At 41.8% G+C, this 17,416-nt stretch overlaps 1 protein-coding gene across 6 annotated transcripts in view; it reads left to right on the forward strand.

Moving 5' to 3' along the window:
* The window catches only part of robo4 (roundabout, axon guidance receptor, homolog 4 (Drosophila)), a 46,271-nt gene extending 29,146 nt beyond the window's left edge, over positions 1–17,125 (forward strand). For 3 of the 6 annotated variants that reach the window (XM_021617810.3, XM_090186158.1, XM_090186160.1), the window contains 13 exons: positions 366–481; positions 1,910–2,141; positions 2,387–2,508; positions 3,043–3,214; positions 5,590–5,790; positions 7,486–7,528; positions 7,719–7,834; positions 8,403–8,702; positions 8,806–8,907; positions 9,228–9,360; positions 11,582–11,806; positions 12,106–12,467; positions 15,188–17,125. In XM_021617810.3, the coding sequence (XP_021473485.2) occupies positions 366–481; positions 1,910–2,141; positions 2,387–2,508; positions 3,043–3,214; positions 5,590–5,790; positions 7,486–7,528; positions 7,719–7,834; positions 8,403–8,702; positions 8,806–8,907; positions 9,228–9,360; positions 11,582–11,806; positions 12,106–12,467; positions 15,188–15,441 (2,378 nt within the window). In that variant the 3' untranslated portion in view covers positions 15,442–17,125. The remainder of the gene's footprint in view (positions 1–365; positions 482–1,909; positions 2,142–2,386; positions 2,509–3,042; positions 3,215–5,589; positions 5,791–7,485; positions 7,529–7,718; positions 7,835–8,402; positions 8,703–8,805; positions 8,908–9,227; positions 9,361–11,581; positions 11,807–12,105; positions 12,468–15,187) is intronic. The other 3 variants (XM_090186157.1, XM_090186161.1, XM_090186159.1) reach the window with 1 other exon arrangement.
* Positions 17,126–17,416: the final 291 nt, after the last annotated feature.

Consider the following 17,416-nt stretch of genomic DNA (forward strand, 5'->3'; position numbering starts at 1 on the left):
GACAGTTTCCCCCTGAGGGAAACTAAAGTTGATCCTGTCCTATTTCCTTACAGCTAGAATAGAATGTATTTCTTTCTCCCAGGGGAATACAGAACACTCTACTGGAATGCTAAACAAGGACCATATTATTCACAATATTTGCAGCAGGATGTAACACAAACAAAAACATTTATTTTTATGATGTTTGTGAGATGGTGGAGGAAATGAGTGTGGTTAAAAGTAAACCGTTTTTAGGAGCACTATGGGACTTTTCGTTACATGGAGTTTAGTTTGTGTCAATTTCAGTGCCAGTAGGGAATTTCAATTTCTGAATAGAAAAGTGTACAACATTATTTTCTATTAAGATTTTTATCCCTCCTTCACAGCAGTTGCAAGCACCAGACAGAGGGACCTTCACAGAGAGTTGTCGGACCTGCGCATAGCTCTGGAGAATGTGACGGTGCTGACTCCAAACTCCAACATGTCCCAAGTGCAGTGGAAGGTACAGACATCAGACACGTCACATGGAGGTTCATGTATTACTATGAAAACTGTTTTCAGATAACAGATGACTGCATCAAGACGTTGAGAGAGTATCCCCCAGCTAACACTTCAATAGTGAACTCCTAATGTAAGGAATTTTCCTTTGTGCTAAACTAAGATTCAGGCCTGACATTTTCTGTTTGTTTAGAACAATATTTTCATGTCACAAACCACATTTCCATCTTGTTTTTTTATGCGAGTAAAGGCAAACCGTTTGTAAAATTTTTATGACAGCTGTGATGGAAACAGGATGTTTCGGTACAATTTTATAAATGACGACAGATCATTTGTTCGTTTGACATGGCGGGATCTTTTTGTGCCTCTAAAATCAGTTATGCGAGAAATGGAAATGCCTTCATGAGCAAATATTGATATACATGAAAACTTAGTGCACACAAAATCGTCTATGTCATCACGCACTGATTTATATCCGCAACAAGTCCGTTTGGTGGAAACACAACACTGGTGGCAAAATGCACATATTTACTTTATGCGGATTTTAGACTATTCACATGAAAATCTGTCGCCAATTGGATGGAAACCTAGCTACAGATAACATTCAAAGAATTCAAAACTGCCATAATTACAAACATTACTCAACATTATCAAGTAATCAATGGCAATCTATGTTAACTTTGGCAGTTTATACCTGAATACATTTTGTAAAATGTATTCATATTTAGTATTCATTTTTTATATCTGTGTCCATACTATCCATGAGTTTCAAGTGGATATACCATATGGCTTGCCTAGTTAAATAAAGGTTAAATAAAAAATGTTTTTACATTTAAATGGTTAAAGAGGAAATAGCTTAATTAATGAAAATAGAATATAATGAACAATGGCATTGTTTTCAATTAACTCTGCAACTCCTCTAACTATTTACTTTTTTCATAACTGCCACCAGTTTGGCTGCAAAAGATTTACAACAAAAGACATATTGACATAGTAAAATAAATAAAGGTGTGTACATTTTTTTGTATATATATTTAATGCTGAAACTCACATATTAAACACCAATGGTATTCACAAAGTCTATGGTTTATATTTAGGCTAATGTTTTACAGCTTTGCCAGTGTATTTCTTTTTTTTTTTTAAGAATCGTATTTGATTATTTTATATATTTGACATGTGATAAGGCCACACAGAAGGTTATAGATAATAAGACGCCTGTGATAGTCTGAAGTTCCCAAAATGGCCACTAGATGTCGTGTAATAAAATTCTCCCCAAACCTGAAAGTTACCAAAGTTCTGGTAGTTTACTGGTAAAATTCAAAAGTTACCAGTAATACACCCTCCCATTGCAACCCTGGTTTCTACACTCAAAAGCGCAAATCTCATTAATGCTTGATAACTGTGTCTTTCCTTTTTGTTATTTTTCTTTCAGCTCCAGTCTTTCCCAACCCAGCCTCAATACCTGGATGGTTTCGAGGTCCTCTGTCGCTCTCTCTTGCCTGCCAGTTCGGACTGGGCTGCTAAGAGAGTGCCACTACCCAACTTTCAAACACTGGTCGGCCCGCTCAAGAGGGGCTACAAGTATGACTTCAAAGTGCGTCCCTACGGCAGCAGCTTGTATGGCCGGGAGAGCAACACCAGGCACCTGCGTGTACCTGAAACGGGTAAGGAAAAGTTTTAAAAAAGTTAGCAGGCTGTTATCAACTGTAAACCAAAAAGTATGAAAATATACTGTAGGTGTGTCTTTGGATACTGTGGCTCAGGAGTAGTCCGACTTTATTGAATAAAGGTGGTCCTTTGCGCGAATCTGTACTATGAAGATGAAAAACTATGATTTGAATCAAGATGGGTCATATGTGTGGTTTTTACACATGTATTGTTATTTTCATGACACTCCATCTTCCTGCAGTGCCTAGCGCCCCACCTCAGGCCGTCTCCATAACAAGGTCCCCTGACCACAATGACACGGTCTATGTAACCTGGGAGCCTCCACCCCACACAGCTCACAACGGCATCATCCAGGGATACCAGGTAAGAATAAGATGGCTACCTACACCTTTACCTTATTGTATCTATGCCTGAAAAATCTAGCACCTAGCATTCTTGTATGCTCCACAATGTGTTTTATGACATGTTTGAGAGCATGCAAGAAATTCCAGGGTGAGTTTATTTTCTCTATATGCCTGACATTATGTTGTGTGTTGAAAAATCCTATTTTTCAATAACCTTGTACTGTGTTTACCATATTAAATTAACATTCACAATTTAATTACACATTGTATTGACAGGGGTCCTCTGCAACCCTGGTGTGCAAGCTTTTGTTCAAGTGCAAAATAACTGATTCAACTAAGCAGTCCTGATAGAAGAAGACCATGATAAGATTAATCAAAGGTGTGGGCTGGAACAAAAGCCTGCTTTCCCTGACCAGAGTTTCATAGTATCCCTGCTGTGGAAGCTGTTTCCTGAGTACACACGCACGCACGCACGCACGCACGCACACACAGTTCTCTGTAATGCTTCCTTGGTTCCCTCTTTGAGCTCTGTGTGTGCGTTTGTCCTGTCCAGTTGTGGTGTGTGCAGTTGGAGGAGCAGCAGTACTTGAACTGGACAGTGGACAGTGGGACCCACAGTCTGGAAATAAACCCTCTGTACCCAGACAAAGAGTACTGGGTCCAGGTGGCAGCAGTCAACGGAGCTGGCGTCGGGGTGCAGAGTGACCCCCATAGACTGGTCATAGGTCAGTGACAACACACCACAGATATCTGTATGGTCAACCAAACACCACAGGGTTACAAAACCTTACATAAAACAAGACTACAATAGTAGATTTGTGCAATTTTGCAGTCCAGTTCATTGAAAGCATCAATGTGGGTTGGAAGGTTTGAAGATTAATGAAACAGATGTGTATAACACTGCATGTGTTAGTGTCAGTAGTGAAAAAACAACCCAATTGTCATACTTGAGTAAAAGTAAAGATACATTTATAGAAAATTACTCAAGTGAAAGTCACCCAGCAAAATACTACTTGAGTAAAAATCTAAAAGTATTTGGTTTTAAATATACTTAAATATTAAATGTCAATGTAATTGATCAAATATACTTAAGTATCAAAAGTAAATGTATAAATCATTTCACAATTAAGTAAACCAGACGGCACGATTTTCTTGTTTTTTAAATTTCCGGATAACCAGGGGCACACTCCTCCACTCAGACATAATTTGCAAACAAAGCATTTGTGTTTAGTGTTTAGTCTACCAGATCAGAGGTAGTAGGGAGGACCAGGGATGTTCTCTTGAGAAGTGCATGAATTGGACCGTTTTCCTGTCCTGCTAATCATTCGAAATGTAAAGAGTACTTTTGTGTTTCAGGGAAAATGTATGGAGTAAAAAGTACATTATTTTCTTTAGGAATGTAGTGAAGTAAAAGTTGTCAAAATATAAATACCCCCCAAAACTATTTATTTTACTTTTACTTTATACGACTGGTTAGTGTTTATATAGATAAAGTAGGTACAATTCTGATATTTTGCCTAATTATTGACAAAAGATCTGATCTGATTGGTTAAAACACCACTACATGTAAAACATATCATAATTAGACTGCTTGTGTAAATGCAGCCTTTGCTGTACAGTGCCGTGAAAAAGTATTTGCCCCCGTTCTGATTTCTATTTTTGCAAATCTATGATACTGAATGTTATCAGATCTTCAACCAAAACCTAATATTAGATAAAGGCAACCTGAGTTGACAAATAACAACAACAAATGACTAGTGTAGCTGGAAACGGTTGATTAAAAAAAATTGAATATCTACATAGGCGTACAGAGGCCCATTATCCGCAACCATCACTCCTGTGTTCCAATGGCACGTTGTGTTAGTTAATCCAAGTTTATAATTTTAAAAGGCTAACTGATCATTAGAAAATCCTTTTACAATTATGTTAGCACAGCTGAAAACTGTTGTCCTGTTTAAAGAAGCAATAAAACTAACCTTCTTTAGACTAGTTGAGTATCTGGAGCATCAGAATTTGTGGGTTCGATTACAGGCTCAAAATGGCCAGAAACAAAGCACTTTCTTCTGAAACTCGTCAGTCTATTCTTGTTCTGAGAAATTAAGGCTATTCCAAGCGAGAAATTGCCAAGAAACTGAAGATCTCGTACAACGATGTGTACTACTCCCTTCACAGAACAGTGCAAACTGGCTCTAACTAGAATAGAAAGAGGAGTGGGAAGCCCCGGTGCATAACTGAGCAAGAGGACAAGTACATTAGAGTGTCTAGTTTGAGAAACAGACGCCTCACAAATCCTCAACTGGCAGCTTCATTAAATAGTACCCGCAAAACACCAGTCTCAACTTTAACAGTGAAGAGGCGACTCCGGGATGCTGTCCGGGAAGTTCCTCGGTCCAGTGTCTGTGTTCTTTTGCCCATCTTAATCTTTTTAATTTTTATTGGCCAGTCTGAGATACAGATTTTTCTTTGCAAAAGAACATAGAGCCGGGGTCCTTCTTGGCTGTGATTGGCAATGCTGGAATAAGAAGTGGACCACTATCTGTTAACCTCAATGACCTTAAATTCAGATTCATCCGTTGGACTGCCAGATGGTGAAGTGTGATTCATTACTTTAGAGAATGCATTTACACTGCTCCCGAGTCCAATGGCATTGAGCTTTACACGACTCCTGCCGATGCTTGGCATCGCACATGTTGATCTTAGGCTGGTGCGTAGCCGCGTTGCTTTCAGAGGCAGTTTGGAAATCGGTAGCGAGCGTTGCAAACCGAGGACTGACGATTCTACATGCTAAACACTTCAGCACTCGGCGGTCCCATTCTGTGAGCTTGTGTGGTCTACCACTTCGCTGCTTCCCCGTTGTTGCTCCTAAATGTTTCCACTTCACAATAACAGCACTGAAATAGCCAAATCCACTACTTTGGGTGGATTCGGGGTGTGTGTGTGTGTGTGCGCCCACATTGCCAATCATGTGTGTGATAGTGTTTCCCTCTTTCATATTCTCTGTCTCTGCCTTATTTTATTTCTGTCTGTCTCTTTTCCTCTCTCTGTGTTTTAATTATTTTATTTATGTCTTGTTTTTCTTTCCCTTCCCTCCCTCTTACAGACTCCCGGAGGTCCGGGGCCCCCCAGTCAGACAGCCCCAGTAGGGACCTGACTCGGGTTCTGGCTGTGCTGAGGAACCCTGTGTTCATCGGAAGCGTTGGCGCCCTCCTGTGTTGCATCCTAATGGTGATGGCCTTCTGCCTGTACCGCCGCCACACACGACCCGGCGACCACCTGGGACGAGGCCACGGCAAGGCTAAAGGTCTGTCTGGGCTAGAAGTGGGGGCTAGCTTATATGTTGTATCTTTAGCATAAGCTTAGCAAGGTTATCTTAGCATGGATATGTCATGCTATGCTAGTCAACTGTGTTGTAATGGCTACGTAATCAGCATCAGCTGCTAATCAGGTTTTAATGTTTGAGTGTTATTTGGCTAAAACAAGAGGGGTTGTAGCTACAGTGGGGAGAACAAGTATTTGATACACTGCCGATTTTGCAGGTCTTCCTACTTACAAAGCATGTAGAGGTCTGTAATTTTTTATCACAGGTACACTTCAACTGTGAGAGACGGAATCTAAAACAAAAATCCAGAAAATCACATTGTATGATTTTTAAGTAATTCATTTGACATGACATAAGTATTTGATCACCTACCAACCAGTAAGAATTCCGACTCTCACAGACCTTTGCTTTAAGAAGCCCTCCTGTTCTCCACTCATTACCTGTATTAACTGCACTTGTTTGAACTCGTTACCTGTATAAAAGACACCTGTCCACACACTCAATCAAACAGACTCCAACCTCTCCACAATGGCCAAGACCAGAGAGCTGTGTAAGGACATCAGGGATAACATTGTAGACCTGCACAAGGCTGGGATGGGCTACAGGACAATACGCAAGCAGCTTGGTGAGAAGGCAACAACTGTTGGCGCAATTATTTGAAAATGGAAGAAGTTCAAGATGACGGTCAAGCACCCTCGGTCTGGGGCTCCATGCAAGATCTCACCTCGTGGTCATCAATGATCATGAGGAAGGTGAGGGATCAGCCGAGAACTACACGGCAGGACCTGGTCAATAACATGAAGAGAGCTGGGACCACAGTCTCAAAGAAAACCATTAGTAACACACTACGCCGTCATGGATTAAAATCCTGCAGCGCACGCAAGGTCCCCCTGCTCAAGCCAGTGCATGTCCGTATTTTCCAGCGACAGCCCCGAAGCCTGAAGGATCTGGAAAAGGTCTGTATGGAGGAGTGGGCCAAAATCCCTGCTGCAGTGTGTGCAAACCTGATCAAGAACTACAGGAAACATATTATCTATGTAATTGCAAACACAGGTTTGTGTACCAAATATTAAGTTCTGCTTTTCCGATGTATCAAATACTTATGTCATGCAATAAAATGCAAATGAATTACTTAAAAATCATACAATGTGATTTTCTGGATTTTTGTGTACCTATGATAAAAATGACAGACCTCTACATGCTTTGTAAGTAGGAAACACTGCTGATTTTGCAGGTTATCAAATACTTGTTTTCCCCACTGTATATGATGTATAACTAGAGGTTTTACACCACAAGGTTGTATAGTAGCAGGCATGCTATTACTTACGTAGGTTGGTTTTTACGTTTGACTTTCTCATCATTCAAAGTAAATGCTATGTGAGAATTTATATTAAGGACACTTTAGCATCTATATCGTTGTAGTGATGCTATAATGATCTGGAAGCTTGTGCTATGGAAGCGTGTGCTTCTACATCTGCATTGCTTGCTGTTTGGGGTTTTAGGCTGGGTTTCTGTATAGCACTTTATGACACCAGCTGATGTGAAAAAGGCTTTATAAATACGATTGATTGATAGTGTTGAATGACAGGATTACCATTAACATCTCCAATGTTCCTGTATAAGCTGTGATACCTCATTGTGAAATAAACCAAGTGACTGTTACTCTGGGTTTTGCAGGTTTGTACAGGTTGGCCAGTGAGGACCTAATCATCAAACACCGGTAGGTAGAAGACCGTGTCGCTCATTGAAAAGGATTTCACTACTTTTTTGTTTTGTAAAGTGTATAATATGATCTGATCCACTGTATGTGCCTCCTAGTTTTGCCATTTTAACCATACGCAATACATGGGATTGACTGATTTACTGACTGATTGATTGATTGATTGATTGATTGTCCTGTGTCTCTGCAGAATGGCGGCCCCAGACTCACCATGGATCTCGGGTGCGTGGAGACCGGCCCAGAGTGGCGAGAAGTACCAGGGCATGTGGGCTCAGAGCCAGGAGAACCCCGGCTTCAGGAAAACCAGTGAGTTTTGCTCTACAGCTTGTCTAGAATCAGTTCATCCTACCACAGTTCTTAATGTAAGCATTATGAGTTGGATAAAAAGACTGGCCCTGGACCAGTTGATAATACAACACGGACCTCAGTTTGCCCTGTGTGCTAAAAGAGTAGGCTTTTAACATATATTTTTAGGTCTGAGGCTATCTTGCCTCCTCTGCTATTCATTATGGAAGCTCAGTGAACCACCTCTGCTATCTAAACAATACACTTGATCCATTCTGCCTCAGAATTTCTCCAATCTTAGATCGATAACTCAAAAATAATTCCAGCCACACAAGTAGATGCACAGCATTTAAATTCCACACAAGTGGATGCACAGCATTCAAAATCCACACAAGTGGATGCACAGCATTTAAAATCCACACAAGTGGATGCACAGCATTTAAAATCCACACAAGTAGATGCACAGCATTTAAAATCCACACAAGTGATGCACAGCATTTAAAATCCACACAAGTGGATGCTCAGCATTTAAGATCATTGAGGATAACAGATAGTGGTCCTCTTCTTATTCCATAATTGCCAATCACAGCCAAGAAGGACCCCGGCTCCCTGGACTCGGCTGTCCCCATCGTGCCCGACAGCTGCGGTGTCTATGGGACGTTCTACGTGGACCTGACGGGAAACAGCCTCAAGACCTTCAACAGCCCCACCCGATGCCCCAAGAGGCCCCACTGCCACACCACCTCCTCCTCACATTACTCCCAGCACGGCACAGAGGTGGTGCGTACCGCTGTCAAGACCATGCTGGTCAAGGATGGACAGGCCCTGCCCCCAGCCCAGCCCAAGATGGGCGTGCTCAAGGAGTCATGGGAGAAGAATTACAAACGAGGTGATAGTCAATGCGGCCTTCTTAAATGGTTTTGATGTCCTTGCTCTTTGTTAACATCAATCTGTAATTACTTTTGAATCACAGACTTTGTCTCCTCCCTCAGAGCTCCATGCAGAGAACAGCGCCCCCTTGGTGTCATCGAGGAGCCAGGCGCTGGCTGTGAGGGGAGTGCCTTACAAACAGAGGCTCAGCCATCTCCCATCAGGTATTGTACTGTACTGTCATCTTACACCACTCATACCCTAAAGGCTTTTAATGCTCAAGGACAATTAGAACCAGTGTTTTCACTGAACCCCAGGTATGTACGTTTTTGTTTTATCCCAGCACTAGCAAACCTGATTCAAGGGCTTGGAAATCAAGGGCTTGGAAATTAGCTGCTTATCTTAAATCAGGTGTGTTAGTGCAGGGCTAGAACAAATATGTGCACCCCCGAAGGTTCCCCCAGGAAAGGATGGTACAGAACCACTATCCTTGACAGTGTTGTTGTTGTGTTGACCTTGGTTCCTGTGTGTATTCTTCCTCCAGGTGGGCGCTCCCTGGCGTCGTCCCGCTTCCTGCACCACTCAGCCTCACTGCACTTGGTGGACATGCTCCCCACCCCACCCCCACTGCCCATGGACGACACCACTGACACACACAGCCTCACCTCAGAGGAAGGGTGAGGAACACACACACAGGCATGCATGTATACACAAACATAACCACACAGACACACACACATCCAAACAGAGACACACAGACATTGGCAAGACTCCCCAATCCTGCTCCCCCTCTCTCTGTGCCACTGTTCAAGACCTCCTGCCCCAGTCTCAAAACCAAGGCTACTTATGTTGACTAACACTTACCACACACTTACCACTTACCACACATGACACATGAGAGAATACTCATCAAACTGAGCTCAATAAATGTACCATCTGTTACATCTTTCATTGGCTGTAGCATTATATTAAAAACTCCCCTGTAGTGTGTTGATGATTGGCGCTCTCAGAGACATACTTCTGAACAATAACCAAGAATCAAAGGGTTCTTCCTTATGGACCTTGTATTTAGCCCCTTGAATCAATAAGACGAGTCATCTACACTACATCTGAGCACATATGAGCATCTATGAGCCGTGTGTTTCTCACGCTCTGCCACAGGGCTCCCTTGTTTACTTCCTTTTAACCTCTTCCTGACACCAATCTATTACAGTTTCTCCCATTCCCCACTCTCTAATGAGCCACTGCGCTCCGCTTCCCTCCGTTTCCTATGCCATTATAGTCAAACCGGATGGCCTGAACTGGTTTCATGTCTCCCGCTGGGGGAAATGATTGTACTTCCTCCCTGTTCTTAGCCTCGATGACAGGGCCTTGACACGGCTCATAGAACAGCAACCAACATGCGCCAATTTACATGACCATGAATGACATGTAACCACAGTTTTAACAAAGAAAACGTTTAAATTCGAGTTATAGTATATTCTCTTGCAAGGAATAGTACTATTATCACAAAATAAATGGGAATTTCTTGTAACTACAGACGTGGCCAAAAGTTTTGAGAATGATACACAAATATACATTTTCATAAAGTCTGCTGCCTCAGTGTCTTTAGATGTTTTTGTCAGATGATACTATGGAATACTGAAGTATAATTACAAGCATTTCATAAGTGTCAAAGGCTTTTATTGACAATTACATGAAGTTGATGCAAAGAGTCAATATTTGCAGTGTTGACCCTTCTTTGTCAAGACCTCTGCAATCCGCCCTGGCATGCTGTCAATTAACTTCTGGGCCACATCCTGACTGATGGCAGCCCATTCTTTTATACTCAATGCTTGGAGTTTGTCAGAATTTGTAGGTTTTTGTTTGTCCACCCGCCTCTTGAGGATTGACCACAAATTCTCAATGGGATTAAGGTCTGGGGAGTTTCCTGGCCATGGGCCCAAAATGTCGATGTTTTGTTCCCAGAGCCACTTAGTTATCACTTTTGCCTTATGGCAAGGTGCTCCATCATGCTGAAAAAGGCATTGTTTGTCACCAAACTGTTCCTGGATGGTTGGGAGAAGTTGATCTCGGAGGATGTGTTGGTACCATTCTTTATTTTTTTGCTGCCCTTCTTGACACCAGGCCATCCTCCAAAAGTCTTCGCCTCACTGTGCGTGCAGATGCACTCAGACCTGCCTGCTGCCATTCCTGAGCAAGCTCTGTACTGGTGGTGCCCTGATCCCGCAGCTGAATCAACTTTAGGAGATGGTCCTGGCGCTTGCTGAACTTTCTTGGGCACCCTGAAGCCTTCTTCACAACAATTGAACCACTCTTCCTGAAGTTCTTGATGATCCGATAAATGGTTGATTTAGGTGCAATCTTACTGGCAGCAATATCTTTGCCTGTGAATCCCTTTTTGTGCAAAGCAATGATGACGGCACGTGTTTCCTTACAGGTAACCATGGTTGACAGATCAAGAACAATAATTCAATAATAAGAGGGACTTAATAAGAGGGACTTTGCTATTCATTGCAATTCATCTGATTACTCTTCATAACACTCTGGAGTATATGCGAATTGCCATCATACAAACTGAGGCAGCAGACTTAGTGAAAATGTATATTTGTGTCATTCTCAACTTCTGGTAACGACTGTACAGTACATTTAGGCAACTAAGCACAAAGTATAAATACCTGCATGATTTTCTCATACACTAGGGTTTAATCTTTTGCTTATACCTAATATAAATAACTGCTAATATTTGGGCTTAAAGGCCCAATCTGTGATTTAGCCATTTTGTTCATTAATTTATGATTCACAAGTTGATTATTGAAGAATATAACTTATAAATGTCTCATGAATTTAGTCTGAATGATTGGAAATTACCTTCTGAGCTTTATTTGTCACACCTAGGTCCAGCAGGTCCACTAAACTGATGGTGGATGAAGGGTCTCACCAGTCTGTGTGTGCTGCGTCCGGTCTCCGTGGCCCCCCATCCAACACTACGGGCTTCCCCTCCTACAGCCGCCTGTCCACTGCCTCTTACTGCCTGTCATTAGACGAGGAGCAGGACACGACAATGACCTCACAGGAAGTCACCCAGTACCTGGAGCTCAGCCCCAAGGCCGAGAGGTGCAGGTAGGTTTGCCATGGAAACCAAGGGGTGGCAAATAGAGGAGGGTGAGAGGGTTACTGTCAGAGTTATTGAGGGGCTGTGCTTTGACACTATCTATTCTACTACATCGATTGATAAGGGCATTTAAAGACAACCAAAATTATTGTCAGTAATATTCAATATTTAAATAGCCAGTCTCTTTATTAGTAAAATAGTGTTGGATATTACAATAATGTTTGTTATTTTAGTACAGTATTGCTTTACTGGAATCAGTAGTTTTCACTTCATTCACCTCTCATCTTACCTCACTTCCTGTTTCCAGCACAATGCCGGAGAATCCTCCTTCCTCCTCCCTCTCCCGCCCTTTCTCCCCCACTCCCCCTTTGGGCTACATCTGTGGGCTCCTCCCCTCCGACCAACTGGAAGACAGGTTGACTGACGACCAGGAGTCCCAGCCAATGGGCTCTCGACGGGCCCGGCTCCAGAGCACACCCTTGTCGCTCTGCAGTGAATGGGAGGGCTCGCTGTGGAATGGCTGGGGGTCGGTGTCAGAAGGCAACATGGCTAACAGTGCCCGCACCAGCTTCATCAGCTCGTCGGACGGCTCATTCATGAACGATGTCAACTTTGCCGGCGTGCTGGCCACTGTGGCCGCAGAGTCCATGAGTGGAGCCTCTTTCTCAGGCAAGACTACTAGAGAAAATGTACTCACACATTAATTATATTTCATACTTTAACAGGTTACTTGAGATTGAGCTGTCTTGTCACCAACTACCACTAGGTGGTGAACTCATACCATACTGTACAATCCTAAAATGGTGCTTTGGAGTCAGATTTACAACAGATTCCTCTTTTACGTCTAGCCTCTATAGTTTGGTCATGATATATATTTTTTGGTGGATGCTACATCAGGGTTATGTTTATTCATTAATTGAACATTGTCTATAGTATTTAACAATGACTTTACAACTCATAAATGGAATTGTAGTTTATTCCCCCGGGTAAAGGAATTGAAAAGCAATTGACCACACGATCAGGTGTCACCAGTTTTCCTTTGTGCAGCTTATCGGCATGCTCTGTTTCCACTGGGGATGTAGCCTAGACTAGAGTTAAGCAGTGGTCTTGTATTCTGGGAGGACTACATGTGGGAAATGTCAGTGCTTGTGTGGCCATTGAGACTGACCTATGGGACAGATCGATGTGATTTAGGTGAGAGTGTATCTCAGACACACACAGTGGAGACTGTGTGTGTGTGCGTGTGCGTGCGCACGTATGTGAGGTAGGGGGTAAACTCAGGATTCAGGGGTGGCAACTGCCGATTACTTAGGAGCTCTCAGCAGATTGAAGGCGCTAGCGAGTAATCTTTCTCAGACTGTCATTTAATTAATCACTCTGTCCTTTCTCCAAATGTGCATACGGCAGATTCAACTTTATTCCATTTGCCCAATTGTTATTTTTAATACAGGAGTGTTGCCACAGTGAAAAAGAGTCCTGATTGTGCACTGTGCATTATACAAATTGGATTGCTGTGTGTGTGTGTGTGTGTGTGTGTGTGTGTGTGTGTGTGTCACCTTTCTGTTATCATATCTATTTTATCATGATGTCAGTTGTCATGTAATATCTCTCTGTATCATGGTATCAGTTGTTATATCACACTTTATCCTGGTATCAGTTGTTATATCTCTCTTTATCGTAGTGTCACTTGACATATCTCTGTATCATGGTATCAGTTGTCATATAGAGTACAGTCAAGTTTGGACACAACTATTTATTCAAGGTTTTTTCTTTATTTTTACTATTTTCTACAATGTAGAATAATAGTGAAGACATCAAAACTATGAAATAACATATATGGAATCATGTGGTAACCAAAAAAGTATTTTAAATATTTTATATTTGAGATTTTTCAAAGTAGCCACCCTTTGCCATTACAACCTTGCAGACTCTTGGCATTCTCTCAACCAGCTTCATGAGGTAGTCACCTGGAATGCATTCAATTAACAGATATGCCTTGTTAAAAGTGTTAATGTTAATGTGTTTCAGCATATCAGTTGTGTTGTGACAAGGTAGGGGTGGTATACAGAAGATAGCCCTATTTGGTAAAAGAGCAAGTCCATATTATGGCAAGAACAGCTCAAATAAGCAAAGAGAAATGATAGTCCATCATTACTTTAAGACATGAAGGTCAGTCAATAGTGAAAATGTCAAGAACTTTGAAAGTTTCTTCAAGTGCAATCGCAAAAACCATCAAGCACTATGATGAAATTGGAGGACAGCCACAGGAAAGGAAGACCCAGAAGACTCTGCTGCAGAGGATACGTTAATTAGAGTTACCAGCCTCAGAAATTGCAGCCCAAATAAATGCTTCACACAGTTCAAGTAATAGACACATCTCAACATCAACTGTTCAGAGGAAACTGTGTGAATCAGGTCTTCATGGTCGAATTGCTGCAAAGATACCACCACTAAAGGACACCAATAAGAAGAAGACACTTGTTTGGGCCAAGAAACACAAGACCAGTGGGAATCTGTCCTAGATTTTTGGTTTCCAACCACTGTGTCTTTGTGAGATAGAGAGTAGGTGAACGGATGAGCTCCACATGTGTGGTTCCCATCGTGAAGCATGGAGGAGGAAGTGTGGGGGTGCTTTGCTGGTGACACTGTCAGTGATTTATTTACAGTTCAAGGCACACTTAACCAGCATGGCTACCACAGTTTTCTGCAGCGATACACCATCCCGTCTGGTTTGCACTTAGTGCCACTATCATTTGTTTTTCAACAGGACAATGACCCAAAACACGCCTCCAAGCTGTGTAATGGCTATTTGACCAAGAAGGAGAGTGATGGAGGGCTGCATCAGATGACCTGGCCTCCACAATCACCTGACCTCAACCCAAATGAGATGGTTTGGGATAAGTTGGACCACCGAGTAAAGGAAAAGCAGCCAACAAGTTCTCATGATATGTGGGAAGTCCTTCAAGATTGTTGGAAAAGCATTCCTCATGAAGCTGCTTGAGAGAATGCCAAGAGTGTGCGGAGCTGTCATCGAGGCAAAGGGTGGCTACTTTGAAGAATCTCAAATATAACATTTAATTTGTTGAACACTTTTTTGGTTACTACATGATTCCTTATGTGTTATTTCATAGTTTTGATGTCTTCACTATTTTTCTACAATGTAGAAAATAGTGAAAATAAAGAAAACCCTGGAATGAGTAGGTGTGTCCAAACTATCAGTTGTCATCTGTCTTTATCATGGTATCAGTTGTCATGTATCTCTTTATCATGGTATCATATATTTATTTGTATTATGGTATCATATATATCTCTCCACATGGTGTCTGCTGGTGCGTCATGGTATCATGCATCTGTGTGTGTGATAACTCTAGTTTTGTTCTCCTCTCCAGACTTCTCTACCCCGGCGTCGCCCCTCAGTGCCGTGTTCCCTCCGGCTCCAGATGAAGGAGCGGAGTGTTTCGGGGAGCTGGATCCCATGCCTGTTTGGGACTGGAGTACAACCTGGGTGGAGGAGATGGAGGCGCAGTACTGCGCCCAGTACACCTCCCAGGCAGATGCACCCCCCGCCTGCAACACCTGGGGGCATTGTCGTGCTGACCGTCACTGTGAGGACCGCCGAGCCACCGGAGGGGGTAGGGTTTGAGGACGAGGACGAGGACGAGGGTCAAGGACAACCTCACAGCGATGATTGGATTGATGATACGTTTTTTGTGAAGTCCATTTCAATGCCAAGACATGCCTTTAATTTACTCATGATTTGTAAAGTACTCATAGAAAATCAGGAGAAAAACTATGTAATTGTATGTTTCATCCATGAATTAGGAAGTGGCCTTTGTTTTCCTGTGAGTGGTTTACAACAAGTCATGAGTAGAAGATGTAATTGGGAATGAAATGATGTTGACCATTCAACCTCTCCCATCCAGACCACTATTAGACCACTATGTTTCCCACAATACCTCAGGGCAGTCTCTCCCATGAAAATAGAATTCCTAGAATAGGCATCTTCTATTTCTATGGATCCTCCTCCAATTTGTGTTCTCCATTTGTCCTAACCTGGGATTGTCTTTCCAAGAGTTTAACCACAGCCAGTCCCAAAAACAACTTTTAAAACGTTTGGAGTGTTATGATTTTAGTGGCACTATTACTGTAATGTAGTGCATTTAGTTTCTTCCAGAATCTTCCATGGGCCATGATCCTGCTGGTTAAAACAGACTGAACTGAACGCACAATGATGGGCGTAGCATTCAGTCTGGTTTAACCAGGCTATGATCCTACCATATTAGAGTGTATTGAAAACAACACAAGAGAATTTATACAGAACATTCACTGATCATTCATTTGCAATAGAATGTAAATATACGCGACTGATTTTATTTAATGAACCATGTGACTTTCCACTGTGAACCACTGTGACTTTCCAACCCATTTTCTGCCTCTTCTTTTTATCATCCTTTGTTCACAAAAGACGGTCTAAAGTTTTATCATGTTTTTCATTATTATTAAATGTGCTTTTGTCTCTATTGATTTTATAATGAGAGCTAAACATTTAAGTTGTTACACTATAATTTGGACGATGTAGTTGTGTTCTGTTTCAGATTTAGTTGAATTTCTCTTCCCTTTGACTTCAAGCTAAACACTAAGGGCTGAATCATGACTTCAGATGTGTGTGCAATTCTCCCTTTGACTTCAAGCTAAACATTAAGGGCTGAATCATGACTTCAGATGTGTGTGCAATTCTCCCTTTGACTTCAAGCTAAACATTAAGGGCTGAATCATGACTTCAGATGTGTGTGCAATTCTCCCTTTGACTTCAAGCTAAACACTAAGGGCTGAATCATGACTTCAGATGTGTGTGCAATTCTCCCTTTGACTTCAAGCTAAACATTAAGGGCTGAATCATGACTTCAGATGTGTGTGCAATTCTCCCTTTGACTTCAAGCTAAACATTAAGGGCTGAATCATGACTTCAGATGTGTGTGCATCACTCAACTTTTTCTCTCTCGCAATTCTCCCTTTGACATTAATACATGACTACATGACAAACACATTCCCATGTCAGAAGTTAGGATTTGTCCCTATGTACTTGTGTACCTAAATGAAATGTGTATACATTTAGCAATAAGTAGAATGTTTTTCTCATGATGTAACGCTCTTCCTTCTGTAAGAATGGGTTCAGTAGGACTGGACTAATGTGTATTATTGAAGAGGAGGAATAATTATTCATTTGATATAAATGTTTATGCATGACTTAATACTACTATTTGAAGCATAACTAACTAAGTGTCTTCTACTGTGGCCTTATTGAGATTAAAAACGTATACATTTCAGTCTGAACTTCTTTTTAGTAATTCATGTTTAATCCAGGAAGTCTTTCTCAAGTAGCAGTGGATATTAGCCTGTGTTTCATCCTTGCCTTTCTAAATTTGCCAGTTGTTTGGTAAGACAACCACAAGTTGGCTTAAGCAAAAACAGACCAGCCAACCAAGACAAATTAATTATATTTTGAGACTACCAATCGCATTCTGTGGATCAGGATGATCTCCCGCAAATATTTTGATACCAACTGGTATCCAACTCAAATGACATCCAGTTCAATCCTAATGTGACACTAAACCTTT

This window comes from Oncorhynchus mykiss, chromosome 10, assembly GCF_057628025.1.
Source record: "Oncorhynchus mykiss isolate SJ-2025 chromosome 10, ASM5762802v1, whole genome shotgun sequence".
Taxonomy (NCBI): domain Eukaryota; kingdom Metazoa; phylum Chordata; class Actinopteri; order Salmoniformes; family Salmonidae; genus Oncorhynchus; species Oncorhynchus mykiss.